Below are 20,344 nucleotides of genomic sequence, written 5' to 3'. Positions count from 1 at the left end.
CCACCGTGTTTCTGCTTGTTTTCCATTTCTCTTGGACCTACTCAGTGAGATTTTAGGAGCAACTGCAGAACTTGAATTGAGGGGACTTTACGGGCATTAGGCAGGCACTTCATGGATTTAGATGGCTGCTGAATGGGAAGTGCACAGAAAGGGGTTTGATTTGGGAAGTTAGTTTTGTCTAAATTCTCTCTTGCGTGTAATACTTGCTCTTTTTTATTTAATGTTTCAAGTACCCCTGTAGTAGTCCCAGTGGTGTTTCACTAAGAAACTGGGCATGTAAAACTGAATTGTTACTGGAAGTTTATGTGGGTGCAAGAGGATATTCAGCAAGTTCATGGAAGAAAAATCCACAAAGGGCATTGAAATGCACAGAAAACACATCTGACTCTGAAGGTCTTTCCTCCAAATTCTTGGTGCCTAGGAGGACATTGGAGGGAAATAATATATGTGCCTGTCATCTTGTTTCTCTGTTAGCAGCTGCTTATAGCCCCTGACAGAAAGAGAGCAGTGAGCTTGCAGGACCTTTCGTCTCAGCTGGTATCAGTGTTTCTGTTGCATTGCCTGCATGCTGCAGCAGTGCTTGTATCGGGGGTTATAAGCCAGAACGTGATTACAGGACAGTCCATGGGAGGGACTGTGTAAGGATATATATCCAAATGCTAAATGGAGCTACTAAGACGGATGTGTTAGATATTAAAACCAGAGCTTGGAAGATTTATCACAGGACTGTCTCAGAGGAGTCTTATACTCTAAGTCTGTAACAGCACATAACACCCCATTCCTCCAAAACTTTTCCCAGATCCTCTGCTTAAAGCCTGACAATTGAATTTTCTCCAACTACTGTGAATTTCACTCTAAAAGAATACTTGGACTACATGGTAGAAAAGAATTTCATTTTAATTTTAGCTTTTTGTTCTTTAATTTTTGAACTGCAGTTTCATGTATATTTTTAGAAACCTGCTGCTGAACATATTGCAGTCTTGGAATTCAAAGTTGAATTCTCATGTCGTGAATGTTCTGCACACATTGTCTTCCCCAAATTTATAAAAAGAGAAACCACAACATTCTCAGAAGAAAAGGGGAAAGATTGAAGCTATATTTATGTGGCTAGCAATGCCAGCATTAATCACGGCTGTTAGTTGATAAATAGCACTGTTGACAGTCACAACAAAAGGGGAACAGAACATTCTTCATGAGAGGACCAACATCTTGCTGTTGACTTCTCAAATGATTGAAAATAATCCTTCATTATAACAGGCAATATTTATGCTCTGTTGTGTGCAGTATGACAAAAAGAAATGCAACAATTTTAACCATTTTAACTCCTCATCTTCACAAGAAATCCTGTCTCCAGTCTGATCCGGCTTTCCTTCCAAGCACCATGGAGCTGTGGTACCATAACTTCATCTCAGCTATGTAATGAGACAGTCTACATTTTTGCTTCTGGCAAAATCCTATAGTGACCACAAATGTTGTTTATAACATATGCTTTATTTAAGCCCATCCTAAAGTAAACCATATACTTAGTTAGATTTAAAAAATTGTTTTCTCATACTTTTTCCCATAAGATTGGGAAAAATTGTGTAATGTCGGACCTGGTAAGTTGGTAATATTAACAAGTTAACCTTATTACCGACATCTTTATGTTTTCCTTTTCAGTTTTGATTTCTCATTTGCTTTTTGGCATACACATTGTTTGTGTAATATCACATATATTTTTAAGAGTTTTTTCTGGAGTTAAAATCTTTAGGTTAAAAAGACCCCTTTGATTTTTTGCTGGAGTCTGACTTCTTGCATGTGGAGTTTATGTGGCTACTTCATATTGGTAACATGCCTTTAAAGATGTTTTTCAATATCTCAAATATTGTTTTTAAACAAACAAACAAACAAACAAACAAACAAACAAATAAAAAACCCTTGTGGTCTATCCATTTTTACTTTAAAAGAGACTCATTTTGAGATGCAAACTGAAATCTATAGCACAGTTGGTGAAAAGGGGAATAATATCTTAGTCATTGGCTTCCTATGATTCTCTTCAGTCAAAAGAAAGATACCACACTCTTCTTTTAAGTGTTTTAAATATGTTTTCCTCACAGTGTTATCTTACTTCACTGGAGCCTGGAATCCGCTCCCTTTCATGCTTTTTGAGAAATCTACAATACTGGTTTGCTGCTTCACTTTAGACAAAGTTGGGAAATAAGTAGCGCAGGTTAATCCCAAGGTCTTTGTGTCATGTCAAAAAACAGGCTAGATACATGATGAATCTGATCTCTTCTGGCTTTAAAATTTATAATTTTTTTTCTTTTTTTTTACAAAATGCATGAAGATTGACCTGATCTTGCAAAATAGCACAAGGAAAATACTTTTTTGAGCATGAGTGAAACGTTCATTGGCTTCTTCATGATGATCAGAAGTTTGTTTTCTGTGTGAAATCTTACAGGAAGAGTTGCTGAAAACAGACATTTATCATCGTCTAAGGCCTTGACCTTTAAAAGGATAATATCTCCAGATCTCTGTGTCTCTCTCTGCAGGAGATGGTTCAGTAATGCTTTCTAAGACTAGAGAATCTGTCTTTGTAGAAACAGCTGAGGGGTTGGTCCTTAAGTGGCTGACTCTGGTACTGAAACCTGCACCCAGAGATCGCGAAAAGTAAGCAAGAAATAGCGTGCAATTAGTGCCCTTGTGCAGTGCAAAGACTACATTTCAATCTGATAAATTTCCCATTTCCAGTATGAAATATTTGTATCAGTAAGAGACTTAACTGCTTAAATTGAGAATAATTGGGAGAGGCGACTGTCAAAACCAGGACAATCTGAAGAACCGTAATAATGCAAGAACATGCATGTAGACTTTGCATTTTGTGTGGTGAATAACTCTGTATACATCTACATTTTCGGGATCTAGAAGAAAAGTAAGTACCAGTGGGATCACAAATAAAGTGAGGTGATTAAGTAACCCCTTAAGATACTCCTGATTTTGTGCAATGACACAATATTGAAAGCAAACCTATGTATAAGGCAATGCATTTAAAATTATTGAAAATACTTTTCATTTATGCCTAACTACAGAGCATGTTATTTATGTTTGAACCGTGGATATCACTGATACTGAAATTCAGTCCTTAACTAGATTAAAATACAGTGTATACAGTGTAGCTTTGGAAACTGAGAAACTCTTCATCCTTATGATGCAGGTTAACCAGCATTATGAAATAAATTTTGCTTATTTTGAAATATTGCTGAGTCTGTCACACAGTGGAGAATGATAGGAACATGCCTCTGTTCTGTTTCCTGGAGAGGCGAGATGAGAGGATTATTGGCATAAATCAATAGTGTAGTGCTCGTACCATCTTCTGAATGTGGCAAATCGTCACAAGGCAATAACCAAAGAGAAATACTATTCATGGCATAACAGGTAGCCAGATGCCAACTTATTTTTAAAAGGCCTTTTGGATATGTATTTCATGCCACTAATTGTGAACATTCCTCAGAGTAGCTCTTTAATTAATTTTTATTTTAGTGTATTAATTAGGTATGGAATTTGAATGCTCTTTAATACAAAGGAAATCAGATATCATTGTTTTTTGATGCAAATCAAAGGCTTTATATTTAGTTTAAATCAGAATGGGAAAGAATATTAGCTTATATGAAAGTATTTCAGAAGGGTTATATTAAGTTTTATCTGAGTCAAAAATACACTTAATAATTTTTAAGAACTCCTGGGGATGTGAATGTCTGGAAGAACTAATTTTTAAATGCTCTGTTTCCTTATTACAGAGATAGTGAGGATAAGATGCTGAAACAAGAAGTGGCAGCTTGGCATGCTTGTTACTCTGGAATTCATGTAAATATATGTAGATAAGTGTGCCAGCATTCATAGTGTGTAAAAACATTTACAGGATGTTTTATTTAAAACTGCTCATTAGGTAGACAGTGCTTTTTGTCTATATTTGAGTAAAGATGCCTAAGATTCATGAAGAGGCTACTGGAGTTTCGTCTCTTTTTCTGCAGAGAGAGGTTAGCTTTGGTTAAAGAGAATTGCGACTCTGGATTTTATTCTGATCGTCGACAGGTACAGATCAGCATTGCCCAATGTAAAATGCAGACTGGGAAAATACTTTTCAGTTTCCTTTCTGCTCTGCCTTGGCCTTGCTGCCGCTGTTTTGCTCTCTGCAGCAGTGCGGTGGTTTCTCTTCTCCTTGCAGCCTGGCCTCCTGCTGCTTGGCAGCTCCGGAGGCCAGTGGCAATGTTTTCTCCTCACTGAAAGGTAGCCAGGTCTCACACAGGGTCCTGGTGGCAGTGACTCGTACCTGATGGTGATGGGGAGTAGCATCCTTCTGCAATGTAGAAAAGCAGGGAGGAAAGAGCAGAGAGGAGTAGTGAGAAAGGGGGTTGTGCGCTCTACTCATGTGCTGCAAGCAGCTTTGTCCATCTGAGCAAGTCCCTTTGCAGAAGGTGCCAAAGTCCACTGGAGGACGAGGTCAGTCAGTTGCTTTGGCTCCTTCTGCTCTCAGCTTGACACGGTGCCTGCTCTCACTGCCAGGTCCCTCACTGCACCTGCACCTCTCCATCCGGCAAACAGCTTACATTAGGTCGATATGGAGCATCTTTCTTCTAATGGCTTTCTGTTTCTGTCATAGCCAGGAATTCTTACACACTGTAGGACATGGAGGGAGTGGTCCGGCACTGGAACAGACTGCCCAGGGAAGTGGCGCAATCACAGTCCCTGGAAGTATTCAAAAAACGTGTGGATGTGGTGCTTAGGGACATGGTTTAGAGGTGGACCAGGCAGTTAGGTTAACAGGTTGGACTTGATGATCTCAGAGGTCCTTTCCAACCTTAACAATTCTATGATTCTGTAAGTCCCCACCTGTCGATGGTACCCTACTGTCCCCTTGAAAACTTCAGAGGGAACAGCTTCACTCCTTTGCATGGGAAGCTGAAAAAATGTCAGTCCATCAATTGCCCTCTAATGATCTCCTGTTCTCCCGTGTATTTCGGTAAACATCAGACCTGCCGTGTTTCTCTTAACACACTGTGGCCCTTGGTTTTTCTCCTCATTTCTCCATCCCAAGAGGAAGTAAACACCTGAGGAAAATGCACGGCAGCCTTGTGAGAGGGTGGCTAAATGCTCTTTCGTAAGCCTTTAAGGGGGAGTCTGTTCCCATATGAAGATCGACTGTCTCAAGTAAATTGTGGGATTATTAAATAACTCGAGCCATGGCTTAGCAGCCATTCCTTGGCATTTTACAATGAAAATTTCTACAAGAATTCTAAAGTAAAGTCAGGCCTGATACTTCTGGAGACAGCAACAGTTGCTGTGAATTTCCCCATGGCAAGGTCTGGCAGAAGCTGCCTGTGAGTGCTGGCTCTGTGCCACCCTCAGCAGAAACTGGCAAGTACAGGCATTTTTCAAACACTGCTGTCAGTAGGTTCATACTCTTTACCAGCTTCCTCACAACCCTACTGTTTAGGCATCCAAATAAAAGATTTTTGGAGCTGCAGAGTACTTTCAACCAGAATCTACATCCTATGTAATTTAGTGAAAAATGTAACTAAAAAAAAAACAAAACCAAAAAAATAATAATTCCCCAAATAGAAATTTATTTATGAGAACTATGGAGCATGTGCAGAAATATTTATTGATATGACTGAGTGGATATCAAAAAAATATAATTATGAAGCGCAAAAATAACTTTCTAGTTTTTTCAAACATTTTTTGATGAGTTGCTTTTAGGCACTCAAAACTGTCTGTTTGCAGTACAGTGGGAAAATTCATATGCAGCAAAGATGATACTTGTATTGAGATGGACTGTGGGCTAAGTAGGTTTATTGTAGGTTCAGAAATCACAAGCCCTATTAAACGGCAGGCTTCCTGAGCATTTTAGGTACCCTCTGGATTTTATGATTACTTAATTTATTTCTGATCCATTGAAGTTCATAGTAGAATCTCTCTCAGTTTGAGTGGACCAAAATTTCCTCTCCTGTAATAGACACGTGTGTAAAATAGTATGTACAATATATTAGAATCCCATAAAAATGCAATAGAAAGAAGACAGTAAAATAATCCTTACCTTCTTGGGAGAAATGCTGTGAATAGGTTTCTCACATTTTCTAGAAAAGCCTATTTGGGGGGTTCAGTTTTGCAATTAGAAACAGAAACTAGAGAGGCTCTCCAGTAAGCACTCATAAATAGCTGTTCAGAGGTGATCTTTGGGGCATTTTTTTATCTTTTGGTTACAGGTCAATTTAGAAGAATAGGAGGGAATTCTAATGAAACTTGAAGTACTCGTACAAAGTGTAACATAAACTGTCAGTAAGAAATGATGCACCTCGGTACAGTGGTACACCTTGAGATGAAACACTGGTGAAACACTGGCACAGGTTGCCCAGGGAGGTGGTGGATGCCCCATCCCTGGAAACATTCAAGGCCAGGGCTCTGAGCAGCCTGACCTAGCTGAAGGTGTCCCTGTTCATTGCAGGGGGGTTGATGACTAGATGACCTTCCCACGCTAACCATTCTATGATTCTATGATATAACTTCAAGTGTAGTATAAGTTGAAATTCAGAGGAGTCCAGCTCTCCAGAAATGTTTTCTCCAGGATATGAAGTCAGGGACTTTTTTTCCCCTGTTTTAAGGCATCCTTGGTCTTGTGTGCCTAGTCAGTTGATCTCATGATGCAGTATTGCATGCATGATGTTCCTGTTTGTAAAACTTTTCTGACGATGTATCATTAGATGACACCGCTGCAATCACATTGTTGCCACTCTTGTTAATTACACATAGAGAATGCTTTTGGATTAGCACATCAGTACGGAGAAATTATTAAAAGCAGTTTTTAGAACAGTCATTCTCGTCTTAGTTGATTACTTAGAAAATACTGTTGCAATTAAAAGCAAAAATGGGAATTTTCAGATTTATGTATTGCAGAAGGGTGAATGAGACAAAAATCCTTCTCTCCTGTAACCTAACCCTGTTTTCCTTCTGTACCTTTTCCTACCTATGCTCCTGTTCTAACACTTTAATACTATCTAAAGCAGTATTTTTGAACTATAGTATGTGTAATTTCACTGGCGATCCAGTGAGCCATACGAAGTAAAGATCTTGTATTATCTCAGTCTGTCACCTAGTTACACTTTTTATTACCTACACTTTTATGAATAGCATTTCTAATTGCAAAATGTTCCTTCCCTTTTCTTTATGTTCAAGAAGATATTTTTAAAATAAAAGAAAGTGGTCCATTAATCCCAGCTTCTGCAGTCTTTTTGGACTGATTTCTCCATTGATATCCTTGCAAAATATTTAGGAAATAAAACAAGGCAAAATGAAATATTTAGGAAATAAAACAAGGCAAAAAAAAGCAGGGTAGTTATTTGTCATTGTTATGAAAATGAGTTTGGGAATATTAACTCATCTTCATATCAGGAGTAAGAAATTAGCTGATTTTCAGTCAGAATACTGTATCATAACTCCTGATGATGTTTGCCTTCTGTATTAATTTCTAGCTGACTTGCTACAGTCATGTTCTTGGTAGCTCTCACTATAGTAAGAAATGAGAGTTCTGCCAATAGGAGAGGTTAACGGTTCTAATGTAAATATTCCTTTTCTGATTGCTGTCTATCATTGGTACAGTTATTTTCTTATCATACAGAGTTTGGCGAACAAACGTTGCCATGTAAGTTAAGCTATAATGCAAAAGACAGCAATAATGGGAAATGAACCTTCTGGCTAAGAGCAGTAAAAATCTGTCATTAAGACCTGGCAGAAAAACGAGTTGAGTGGAAACCTTGCATTCCTGAGGCTGTTTCTCTCTCTGCTCTGTCGTCTTCTGTGAGGTCTTGTGACTGTAAAAATTCAGAGCCTGTTATTCTCTGTCTAAAAATGATTTCATCATTGACTGTGCTCAGAATTTGACTTCAACCCAGGAAAACCAAACCGCTGTGTTTCTCTATAATACAGTCCTAACTGGACTGCACAGAAGCTCAGATTTATGAAAAGGACTTGCTGTATTTTTTTCTGAAATGATATAAAGCTCCTGGTAGCCTTATATTTTTATTTATTTGTTGTAGTGTCCCAAACAGGAAAGTGAATCATGGGCAGAATCCATCCCTGAGTGATCTTGATGTAAACATGTATACACACGCAAAAGACAGATACAGACATATGAGGAAGTGCAAGGAATTTCATTTCATCTGCAGAAGAGCCCCACTTTTCATAGCAGTAGCATGATGTGGAGGCTTTGGTGTGAGCTACATGGCATGAGACTGAGAAGGAAGGAAGAGCTGGGCTTAAGTGAGGGCAATCTATTACAGACGAGCACAAATTTCTGTTGGAGGCCAAAAAGATTCCTGCTAGTCCAGTAGGAGCAGCAGGAGGTACTTACAGGATACAAGACTGGGTTTCCTATTGTGTTATCATTATTCTAGTCCCTTAGGGCTTATTGAAGTGGCAGTCACACTAATTGCCTGCTGATTGACCAGTACACTTCGTCCAAAGCACGCACAACATGGCTTTGTACTTGTTCACGTTATTCCTTGTAAAATTGTCATAGTCTAGAGGCATAATTTGGAACTTTTTTCTCCCAAACTATAAAACTGTAGTTGTGATTCCGTTTTTATTAGTTCGGAAGAGGATAAAAATACTCAAAAATTGTTTGCAGGTTCTAGTAATAGCACTAAGGATCAGGTATTTTTGGCTATAGCTTTTTAGTCTTTGGGGATTTTTACCATCACTTAGAAATGGCTATTTCTGGTTTAAGATCAGTACTGAGAATAAAGCGTGTTTCTTCTTTTTCTCTTCCATGATAAATGCACCAGGGAATTGGATATTCAGCAAATACATTTATTTAATAGCGAATCTCAAATGATTTCCCTTTCTTTCAGTTTCATGGCTGTGATTCTTATTCTTTACGTGTTACAGGAACGTGTTTATCGTTCACTTTAATTTCACGTGACAATGTATTGTGTAGTTAAATGTATTTTTCCTTTGCTAGACATGCGGAGCATAGTGCTAACATTGCAGATTACAAAACATGGTTATTTATCACTGGTATTTTTAGAGGCTAAGCTTTCATTCCTTTTTAATAGCTTTTGTTCTCAAAGAAGATAGGAATATTCATAAGAGGGGAAAAAGCACGTATGTTCCTAGATGCATCTCTGGATTGTTGTATGAATGTAGGTGATCACTGAGTAAGTCTTCCCAAGTTGTAAACATCTCAGTGAAACTTTGAATCATGTTATTCCTCTAGCTACAAAGTAATGGAGATAAAGCAAGAAGACTTGACCAGTGCTAAAATAAGGTAGAAAAAGAAAGTTTAGTAGGCTGTCAAGTCACCTGTAGTGCCCCTGCACTGCTATGGCAAATGCAGATACCTGCGTTGAAAGTTGAGTGGTGTTCCTGACTAGACTATTGCAGTGGGAATTTATGCCAAGACTAAAAAGAGAGATTCCTCCAGTCAGGTGACCTGTTGGCCAGGGATGGTGAAGTAGCACTTCAGTGGTCTCCATTGCTCCAGTAGCCCAAATCCCTGTGAAGCTTCTTATTGGCAATGCAGGTAAATAAGATCTAATTGCAAAACTGAACCCCCCAAATAGGCTTTTCTAGAAAATGTGAGAAACCTATTCACAGCATTTCTCCCAAGAAGGTAAGGATTATTTTACTGTTTTCTTGGTAGCAACAGCTTGGCTTGGGGCTTCCAGACCATTGTCCTCTGATGATTCAGATGGAGGAATCTGGTCTGTTAATTCAAAGCCATTAGAAGGCATCAAATACCTCTGTGTCTGATCATTAAAAGAGAATAGGAAGTCCTGCTTTGTTAGCATAATTCTACTATGCACTTTTTTTTTTTTCCAGATGACTCTCCAAATAAGGAAATACCAACATATTAAGGTTTTCTAGCTAGTAAATTAAAATATTGCTTTAAGGCAAGATTCACATAGTATGTTTCTGTGAATGTTTCTTCATGGTGTACGTTTTCCTTCATGTGACTTTAACTAGGATTGCATATGCAATGAGTATCAGTTTCAACCAAGGTATTAAATATGCATTGTACCTTTTTTGGTTGTGCCAAGCATATGCAGGCTGTGGGCTACTGAGGCTTCTATTTTTGCTTTACCTAGCTTTTTTTTTTTTTTTTTACATTTTAAGATTCAGCTTTTATTTCAGTTTTCATTTAATGTGTAGTAAATCATTATCCGTGGGGAATGGAGAAAAACTTGCACATCTTAATGGAGAGAAAGATCATTGACTGTGGTGTTACATTGACAAGGGCAACTCACATGTTTGTCAATTGCAAGTATATATCAAAAAGATTATTTCTATAAAACTGGAAGGTATAATGTATAAGACCAACAGTGAGCTGTGCTTGTTAAGCAAACCAAATCAGAGCCCTCTGTGTTTGTCCCAGAAGAGGTGAAACCTCTGACTGATTTTGCGAAAGCTGGCTGTCTTGAAAAATGAATGGTCATGCTTTAAACAATTTCAGGAAGATGATAATTTTAGTTCTGAGGTTTTAGGGGCAGAGCAAACGGTGTTTCCTTTGATTAAGGGATGTCATTCTGTTTATATTAAAGTATATTAACTAGAATAATAATTTGAGCTGCAAGGAAAACATTTCCGGAGCATGCTTAAATCCTGTTTAAATTAATCTGACTTCAGCCATGCTTAAAATGAAATATGTTTTCTTGAAATTAGGTTGACCATTGCACATTTGCTTTTTTGTCTATTCTGTCCTGTGCCAGTATGTTTTTTCATTCTTTCTATTTCACAAGCATAATTAGTATTTGCTTAAATGAGTATTTATTAAACTAAGTGAAGATACTTATCATGGGGTACATAGAAATACAGTATAAAGCAGCCTTTTTTGTGGCAGGAATAAATCTTCAAAAGAAAGATAAAAAGCTGTGATTGTTATAACCAATATTTTTTAATGGGCACTGAATAATTAAAATTTTTATTCCCTGTTGACTTTTCAATACAAGAACTCTGCATCTTGCAGCATCCATGTGCTCACCGTGAATTTGTAATTGGTGTCTTCATTCTTAGGATATTAGTTTTCCAGAAGTGCTTTGTATTATTTAAACTAATTAGTGTCCTTTTTAGGTGAATTGGGTGGATAATTCTTTGCTAGGTGGATAGAAGGACAGAAAGTAGGATTATTTATGGGAAAGCTCTAGTTTTTAGTGTTGTAGTTGTTAAGTGTTTAGTTGTGGTGTTTAGGGGGTTGCTGAAGACCAACGAGAAGATAGGCTTGGCAGCTCTGGTACAACACAAATAATAACAATTACTATTTCTATTTGTTTAAATTAATATAAAATAATCTGTAGTAAGTAGTTTCCCTGCTTGTCAGAATAAAAGACTGGACAGAGCAGACATATTCTATGGGTTTTTTTATGAGACGCTTCATATTGCAGTTTGGAAATACAAAATATGTAAAATGCTATGAACTGATACGTGTTTTGCTTGACACACTCAGCTGACACATACTTGAGAACTCTCCCTCCGCTTTTTCTTCTACCTTGGTTGCAACAAAGAAAATAACTGGAGACTGAGAAACTTTACTATGAGGGGAAAGGGTGTGGAGGGAGTCAGAGAGAAGGGGAAAGAGCTGGATGTCAGTGAAAGAGCTCTTCATGCAATGAATCCAGAACAAATGTTTGTATTAATAATTAAGCTTCTCAGGAATTATGACATCAAAGTTACTGGGCATCTCTCCACATCTCTAGTGGCTTGCTTTCTTTTCAAATAATTGTAGATCAAATGAAGCAATTCCAAGACTGAAAGTAAAATGGAAGAATAATAGAAAGCCATGACAGGGGTTTAGTTATAGTTCTATGCGTAAATGAATTACAAACATGTTTTTAACTTACTTTTGCTTTTAGAAATGTGTACATTGCCCAATTACTTGCAGTGATGGAAAATTCTATTCCCCTGTGTTTACTGAGTGTTCACTGCTTTCTACATTGTGCTTATTCCTGCAGTATTCCTCCTGTGTCCTGTACAGCAGCAAATCCTATTTAATTCCTGTGATTTCTGGTTAATGTTATTTGAAGCTTCTATTTTTTCAAACCACTAGGCTGAAATTGGTCTAAGTGTGTTATTTATCATGTATGTGTGGTGAATCCAAAGGAGATTCAGGATTTACATCAGGAACTGGACAGGGATGCAACCTTTGTAACATTACTGCTTAGCCTTAGTATCTCTGTAGGTAGAATAAAAAAGATCTTGTGTTGGAGTGGTCTGCTTTGCAGCAGTACTGACTACCTACAGGGATGACAATGAATTGGTTTGTTTGCTTTTTTTCCTATGATTAAAGCCATAGGGAGAGGAGAAGAAGATAGTTTCTCTGATTTGCTCTGTTTTCCTTTCAGAAATCTTTTTCTCAACAGGCTGAAAACCAGGTGTTCCCCAGGGGAAAGTTAGTTTTTTAACTTTTTAAAAAATTGAAACTAGAATTTGAATTGCACGGTGATGAGCACCTGAACTATGCAAAAACTTTTATGGCACAGTCACGCTTGTTTTTGAGAATGGGCTTGGATATGGCTTTCTGTTCTGTTGCGAAAGTTAAACTGTGAGTGAATAGCACTGGTGGAAAAATGAATGCATTTAACCGTGCTGTAGTTAAACAGTTTTAATTAAATCAGTTAATTAGCTTGTGTAGTAAATGTGCTTGCTAACTCACCATTTTTCTGAAATGTAATTTCTTTCTTCTTGTTATATGAAGTATAAAAACACCTCTACCTGAAGCGACAGCTAGAAGTGCTGTTTTTCATCTATATTATATCTTTTTTGCAACCTGTATACTCTTTTTTAGTGTAAGATTTTAAAATTTTCTTTTAGGATTTCAGTGTTTTGTTACCATACGCTATAGGTAGATCATCATCTGAGGTTTTTTGAGCATGCTGGTAGTTTGATTTAATTCACACTGAGTCAAGTGCAAAAATATTGTAGAGGAATATGGAGACTTTTGCCTCATCCTTTCTGTCTCATTAGCAGTAGTTATGGGGGAGCAGTCTCAAGCTTATTACTTAGTCTCATGGTTACATTCACATCTGTGTTCACTGTTGAATTTTGTTTGGTTAGCAGTTTATCACATTAGATTAAATAGGATTTCATTAAGGCAAAAAGTCTGTTGAACAGGTGGCCTAATAATGTTGAAAAGCCTGTTATGAAGCCTTGAGAACCAATTAAGTCACCATATACAATTTATTGAGAAGGAATGTTCTTTCTATCCAATCCAACTTTGATTATTGTTCTGGCCAAATTTCCCTGTGCTATATTTCCACTCTATTACACTGCTCTGGTTCCTTCTGAAAACCAGTTTAGCATTCCTTTGAACAAACACCTTGAATATTTCTCCAGTGAAATATTTTTTAATCTTCTTTTATATCTGCTTAGGAGATCTAATCTGTGTCCTAAACTTGCAAAGCAAAATCAATGTTAGGAGATGTCTGCACAGAAAGAGAGAAGTGTTAGACCCTGGTGTTAGGGCTGGAGTTGGACCTGCAGTACTAGAGGAGTGCTTGCTTCACAGAGTCAGGTAACAGCAGCTGTGAGGATGTACAGTTTCTCTCCTGGACTTTGGCAGCATCTTGCGCTGTCTGTTAGGTTGATGTTTCCTATGAAAAGAGAGGCTGCCACCCTGTGCAAGGAGTCCTTATTGCCTTTACACAGGCAATGGTGGTGCTTCAGCAAGAGAGCAGTGTCTCATGATTGTTTTTTTTGAGAGAAGGTTTTAAGCTTGGGAGTGAAGGCTCATGATGATGTTCTTAACTGCTACAGATAAGACAAATGTTTCTGCAGTTAGACCTTAGTGTGTCAGGTTCATTTGAATGGTTTGGTAAGCAGGAAACCAATTAAAAGTCTGACACTTGAATAACAGGAGTCCATGACAGTATCAGGTTCTTGCAGGCTCAATCTGAGTGGTCTTTGATTTTTTCTGGTTTTGTGTAATGAACTTGTAATCACTGTTAATAAGGTCCCAGGTAAACTGAATGTATTTTTCTCTTTAAAAGAGCAAAACTATGTGAATTGAATTGTTGATGTTGATTAAGATTACACATTAGCATATTATTATATATTCAAATAGTATATTAACATATGCTTGATATGATACTAATAGTGTCATATTAATATGAATGCACAATTACCATATTAAAATTATATAATATGTGTGAAAATTGCTCTTATATTAATATATATATAATAATATATATATATATATAGTTAAATATATATATTAAAACTGGGACCCTATGACATAGAGCAGTGCTGGAGGCGGCTTGATGCAGTTCAGCAGAACTGAGAGAGGACGAAGTTTTGGTCTCTGTTCTGCTCTTCCTTTTGCCCTCCCATTAGGTGACGGTGTTACTGAATGATTGCATGGCTAATCAGATCAGTTTTTTTAATCTTGTCTTTCTTTATACATATACTTTTAAAAATTCGATGGTCTCTCTTCAAGGAACAGAAAAGCTCTGTGAAGGGCATGGAGCTTTTAGCTAAGTAGACCTAATGAGTTCTCAGCTTTAAACTAGAAATGTGTTGAAGCAAACTTCCTAGTGATTCTCAGCATCCATAGCACAGATACAAACCCTGAGGTTTTGCAACGTATTGTAAGTGCAACTAACATTTGACTCACCCTGCTACTAAATTTATACATAAAAATGAATTAATATTAAGTTATTTGACATCTAGATCCTAAACTATTCATTGGGTATGTATCTCACAAGAGTGTTACACATCAATTTCGAATTTCAAAAGAGTTTTTGAGATTTGTGAAGTCTGAACAAAAAAAGATAGTGCTTAAAGGCCAGCTATCTGCACTTCACAGCAACCATGAGGAAAATCGGTGGGAGAATTATGGCTTGTGGGGGAGTTATACCTTGTGTTACTGTTGTTGATTTGTTGGTGTCCATGTTCGAAGTATTCTTCAGATTTCACAGAATTAATTCAAATGTGTCATCTCTGCCTTAAAAAGCATCACCACTACTTGAATAACAAAGGAATAAGTTAATTGTGCTAGACTAAACATTTTTACGCCACTGAAATTCTGCCCAGTAATTTCAGAAAGGAATGACCGCAACCCTGTCGTATGTGAGATCACAGTTTTCCACCGCTATAGTTTTTTAAAAGGGATGTACAATTTTAGGTAAAGATTACTGACATCTTGTGGCTGTGTGAAATAGTGCAAAGAGCTCTCGTTTACCAGACTTTATATTTAGAAGAGCATATTGCAATTTTAACAAAACCTGATGACTGCATTTCCCAGTGGTTGTAAACACAAACCTCTAGAATATGCTAGTCTTGTGAAAAGCATTAAAAGTAAAAAAAAAAAAAAGTATGTCTTATGATTTTGCTGTTGCTCATGAAGATGCAATTATTATTCGTATTAGAATTATTATTTATTTTAAGATAGTCTTGGATCAGTTAGATTTAAATATTATTAAGGCTCAGAAATAGCTGAGAGACAAATAGAAATATGAATCCCATCCAATATTTTTTGTTAAAATTAAGTTCACTTACATAACAGTGAAATCTTACCAACTGGCATTTGAGGGAAGGTATTACTTTGAATATTCTATCCAGCTTTTTTCTTTTTTTAAAGACCTAAATGTATTTTTTTGTAATCAAAATATGCAGGAAAAGACAAGTAGTCTTTTTTCAGTCCACCATGGAGATGGTGGTTTCATGAAGACCGTTGCAGGCACAACTTCTGTGTCTTGTAGCTGTGCCCCAGAGCCCATCCAGTTGCAAAATGACTGCCTTTCTCAGCTGGAGCAGTTCCCAAATCCATTTGCTGGCCAGTTCCTGAAATGTTGGTGCTGGCGCAGGGGAGTGGTCAGCGACGAGCACTGCAGTTGCTCCTTCCAGCAGCAGCGACGGCTCGCTCTGGCTTCAGTGCTCGTCGAGGGGCAGCCTCGTGCTGCTCAGCCTCTGGTCTCTGTGGTGAGACTGCTGGACGCAAGTGGAAGAGGCATTTGGCCACTTCTGTCCCTCTCCTTATCGCAGGTTCCCTCTCTTCCCCACATGTCAGCTCAAGTCAATGCACCAGGAGTTGAGGTCAGAATGCAGGAAATGGCACCGGAGAGTGGTAACGGCGACGTAGCAAATCACAGTGTGAAACCTTGTGGCTGGGGAAAGTGATTTTATTTTAAACCAAAACTGATTTCGGTCACTTGTTTTCACACTCTCACACCCGCGTGCTCACATTCACAAGCACAGATGTATTGTCTGGGTCTTGCATGCTGGGGAGAAGAAGGACGCCAGCTGATGGGTCCTTCTCATGTCTCTGGGCTCCTGCTAGTGGGATGACCATGTCTGTGCTGGTTTTGGATGTGCCGTTTTGTACCTTCTGCTAGCTGGCAGTGATTTATCTCAGTCTTGTCATGCCTCTGTGCACCATCAGGGTTTTGCTTGCTGTCCTTTGTCTCCCTGCATGTGTGTCTTGAGAAGAGAACACAGATGTGCTCCTGGATGGCTGCTAATCTCTGTGCCCTCAGCAAGTGCCACCCTAAGAGCCCTCCTTCCACCAGTTGTTCCTTCTGACACTTCCACACCCATGTCCCATCTGTTCTTCATTCATGCCACATTTAACATTTCTCTTTCAATTCCCTTCAGCGTTGTCTTTCTGGTCATAGATAATTGTTATTCAGTTGTATCAGAGGGCTTAGACCTGTGCTCTCCTGTGGGTAGGTGATTGCCGCAGGAAGTATGTGAACTTTGTGGACTGACTTTAGAGTTGATTTGCTCATCGTGAGTGTTATAAGAAGTGTGTCTTCGTGGAAGAAGTAAGCCTGGACACAGTGAAGTCAATGAAGACTTACACTACTGGTGTCAGTGGAGCCTGTGCCTTTTCAAAGGCATAAGATAATTAGATTAATATTTTACAGAAATAATTTTAACTTTATAATCTAATTTTCGTGATTGCATTAAGATAAAATGCTAGTCCTAATAAGGACATAATTCTCTTAACTAAAAACTACACTGTAATAGGCAGTAGTTCATGTATGACTTTGAGTATGGATTGCAAACAACAGAAAGTGATGTGAGCACCCATTTGATGTTAACACAGGGAATTACATGAGTAATGACACTGTGGAAAATAATAAATTGTGACAATAAAAAAATCTTTCCTCAGCTGCTGTTTTTAATTTGGCTATCAGTAGAAATTACATTCAGTTCTATTTAAGGTAATATAGTCTCCATTCCCTCAATGTACTAAAAGGACATAATTAACAGTATATATGTGTCTTTAACAGGAACCAGTGATCCGTATGTCAAGTTCAAACTTGGAGGAAAAGAAGTATTTAGAAGTAAAACAATACACAAGAACCTCAATCCTGTGTGGGAAGAAAAAGCTTGCATTCTTATAGATAACCCAAGAGAATCATTGTATATAAAGGTGAGACGCTATCTGACTTAATGTCTGTGAAATTACAACAGAAGACTTATTGAAAGAATTTATATATTGTAATTTTTGTATACTGAAAGGTTTATTGTGCAATAGTGTGTTACTGAAGACTATTTAGAGGTGAAAATTAGTTAAATTACATCTGTATAATGATGAGGTCAAAATTTCAAAAAAAAAAAAAGATAAGTGCAGGCATTTTTATTTATTTCAGGCCATAATTGTTTTATACTTCTTTAGTGTGATCTTAGGAGGACAGAGAAAATAAACTGTTTCATGGTGATGGCATCCCTTTTATTTATGGAAATATCACTGCATAATTCTGATATGAAGCATAATCTATCCCATTAAAAATAGTTCTTTGCTGAGGTTAATCTGAGAATTTATCAAGATGTGTGCCCAATTCTCCTAGGTTCTGGTTTTTTTCTATTTGTACCTGATCACAGTGAGTTTGCTTATATGTTTCATTATGCTTTATGTGCATTTTTTTTTTTTTACATTGTAACACTACGTAGTATATCACAGGTGAGTTTAATTTTGTCATAACAGAGGGATCACTTATTCCAAAATAACAGATAGCTTGAGTTTAAATCAATGATTGGCCCGCAATGCTCAGAGTAATTAGCAGCAGTGCCACTAGTACTTCTTAGCTATCCATACTGGAATGGAAACTAGAAAAGCTGTGATCATTGTTTTATAGGCATGGAACGGAAAGGCACTTTTCTGGCCCCAGTAGTTTATGGTGAGCTGTATCCAAAAGTAATCCTTAATTGTGTAAAATAAAGTAGATAAAAATTAAGTTCTAAAAATGTTATCAGAAAAGATGTACTCTTAGGCTTTTAATTAGAACATACATAGATTAAAAATACTTTGAGAAAGATTGGAAACTTAAGTCTTACCTAAGTATTCCTTCTAACTGGTCTGAAATGATATAATGCTTCAGATCAGTATCAGTCTCAATCTCACCTACATGACAAAAATTTTAACTGAAATATGGAGTTGTAGGAGTTTTTTTAGTAGATGAATGCCACTTGAACAGCTTTTGAGTATCGATCTGTGCTGCATTTCATGTATTCTGCTCAGATAACATACATTGTCATTAGAAAAGTGTAAAATTAATTATAATTATCAATTGGCATTTTCCTGCCCTTATTAAGCTTAGTGACTCATAAGGAATGAACACATGCCCAGCACTGTGAAAGAGAGAAGCAGATTCAAAGGACACTTACAACATAGCCAGGTGGGGGTCGGTCTCTTCTCTCAAGTAACAAGCAATAGGACTAGACGAAGCAGCCTCAAGTTGCACCAGGGGAGGTTTAGGTTGGATATTAGGAAATATTTCTTCACTGAAAGGGCTGTCAAGCATTGGAACAGGCTGCCCAGGGAAGTGGTTGAGTCCCCAGCCCTGGAGGTATTTAAAAGACAGGTAGCTGTGGTGCTTAGGGACATGGTTTAGTGGTGGACTTGGCAGTGTTACGTTAATGGTTGGACTTGATGATCTTAAAGGTCTTTTTCAACCTAAATGATTCTATGATTCTGTGATTCTACTTGTTTTGATTTATCTATGCCAAATACCAACCCTGCAGTAGGACAATAAGGGAATAGGTGTGTGTATTTTTTTTCCTAGGAAGAGTGTGTCAAGTGGTATAATGTCTATCCATATTTGTACTCGGAACGCACTGCATAAAATATTTCAGTTTTTGTAGCTTGTTCACATATTCTGAGACGTAACTAAATTGTAGTATCATAGAATAGTAGAATCATGGAATCATAGAATACTTTGGGTTGGAAGGGACCTTTAAAGGTCATCTAGTCTAACCCCCCTGCAGTGAGCAGGGACATCTTCAACTAGATCAGGTCGCTCAGGGCCCCGTCCAGCCTGACCTCGAATGTGTCCAGGGATGGGGCATCTACCACCTCTCTGGGCAACCTGTGCCAATGTTTCACCACCCTCATTGTAAAACATTTCTTCCTTATATCTAGTCTAAATCTACCCTGTCCTGGTCTGATTTCGGGCTTGGGGAAAGTTTGTAATGATCCCAAGAGTGAGATTAAGACACAAATGAGGTCAAATGCCGCCACCTTTGGTCACTTTATTGAACGCATATAAGTGGAAAAAGAGCAATAGGAAAGGCAGGAAATATTAGGAGGAAACTAAGCAAGCATTCGGAGACATAAGCAGAGGACAGTCACCACCATGGATCCAGAGGCATCCCATCAGTCTGTAGTCACGTCTTTGGTGGTGGGTCACACACACACACCACGGTTCGGCTTCATGCTCCTTTTATAGAGGGTCGGAAGGGGGCGGGAGTGGAGTTCTGGTACCGGGAGTCAGTAGCTGGGCTTTTGGCATGTACTCGCCGTCTGACACATGCATGCATCTTTCATGCTCTGTCCACGTGCCTTGGGTCTCGTCTTTCACGCGACCCCCCTCCCCACGTGACAAGTTGTCAGCCAGGTCTGGATGTCTCTGTGACTTCTCTGTCGGTGTCCGACAGGTATCAGAACCTCCCGCTACCACCGCAGGCTCACAGAAGCTTTGCCAAGCAAGCTTTGAGACAATTATCTAACACTCCAGTCTCTCACATACCCTCTTTTAGTTTAAAACCATTACCCCTTGTCCTATCACAACAGGCTGTCCTAAAAAGTCTGTCCCCATCTTTCTTATAAGCCCTCTTTAAGTATTGAAAGGCCACAGTAAGGCCTCCCTGGAACCTTCTCTTCTCCAGGCTGAACAACCCCAGCGCTTTCAGCCTTTCCTCATAGCAGAGGTGTTCCATCCCTCTGAACACTTTTGTGGCCTCCTCTGGCCCCGCTCCAACAGGTCCATGTCCTTCCTGTGCTGAGGACCCCAGAGCTGGACGCAGGGCTCCAGGTGGGGTCTCACCAGAGCAGAGCAGAGGGGCAGAATCCCCTCCCTCGACCTGCTGGCCACGCTGC

The 20,344-nt window shown here is 38.4% G+C and overlaps 1 protein-coding gene across 3 annotated transcripts in view; it reads left to right on the top strand.

Moving 5' to 3' along the window:
* MCTP1 (multiple C2 and transmembrane domain containing 1) overlaps positions 1-20,344 on the top strand; it is a 282,391-nt gene that overhangs the window by 109,040 nt on the left and 153,007 nt on the right. For all 3 annotated transcript variants that reach the window (XM_087761501.1, XM_087761499.1, XM_087761500.1), the window contains exon 3: positions 17,256-17,398. In XM_087761501.1, the coding sequence (XP_087617627.1) occupies positions 17,256-17,398 (143 nt within the window). The remainder of the gene's footprint in view (positions 1-17,255; positions 17,399-20,344) is intronic.

Source organism: Nipponia nippon, unplaced genomic scaffold (assembly GCF_047370975.1).
Source record: "Nipponia nippon isolate SJK-2023a ecotype South Korea unplaced genomic scaffold, ASM4737097v1 scaffold_24, whole genome shotgun sequence".
Classification (NCBI taxonomy): domain Eukaryota; kingdom Metazoa; phylum Chordata; class Aves; order Pelecaniformes; family Threskiornithidae; genus Nipponia; species Nipponia nippon.
The sequence above is the reverse complement of the archived record's forward strand: the minus strand, read 5'-3'. Positions and strand labels throughout refer to the sequence as shown.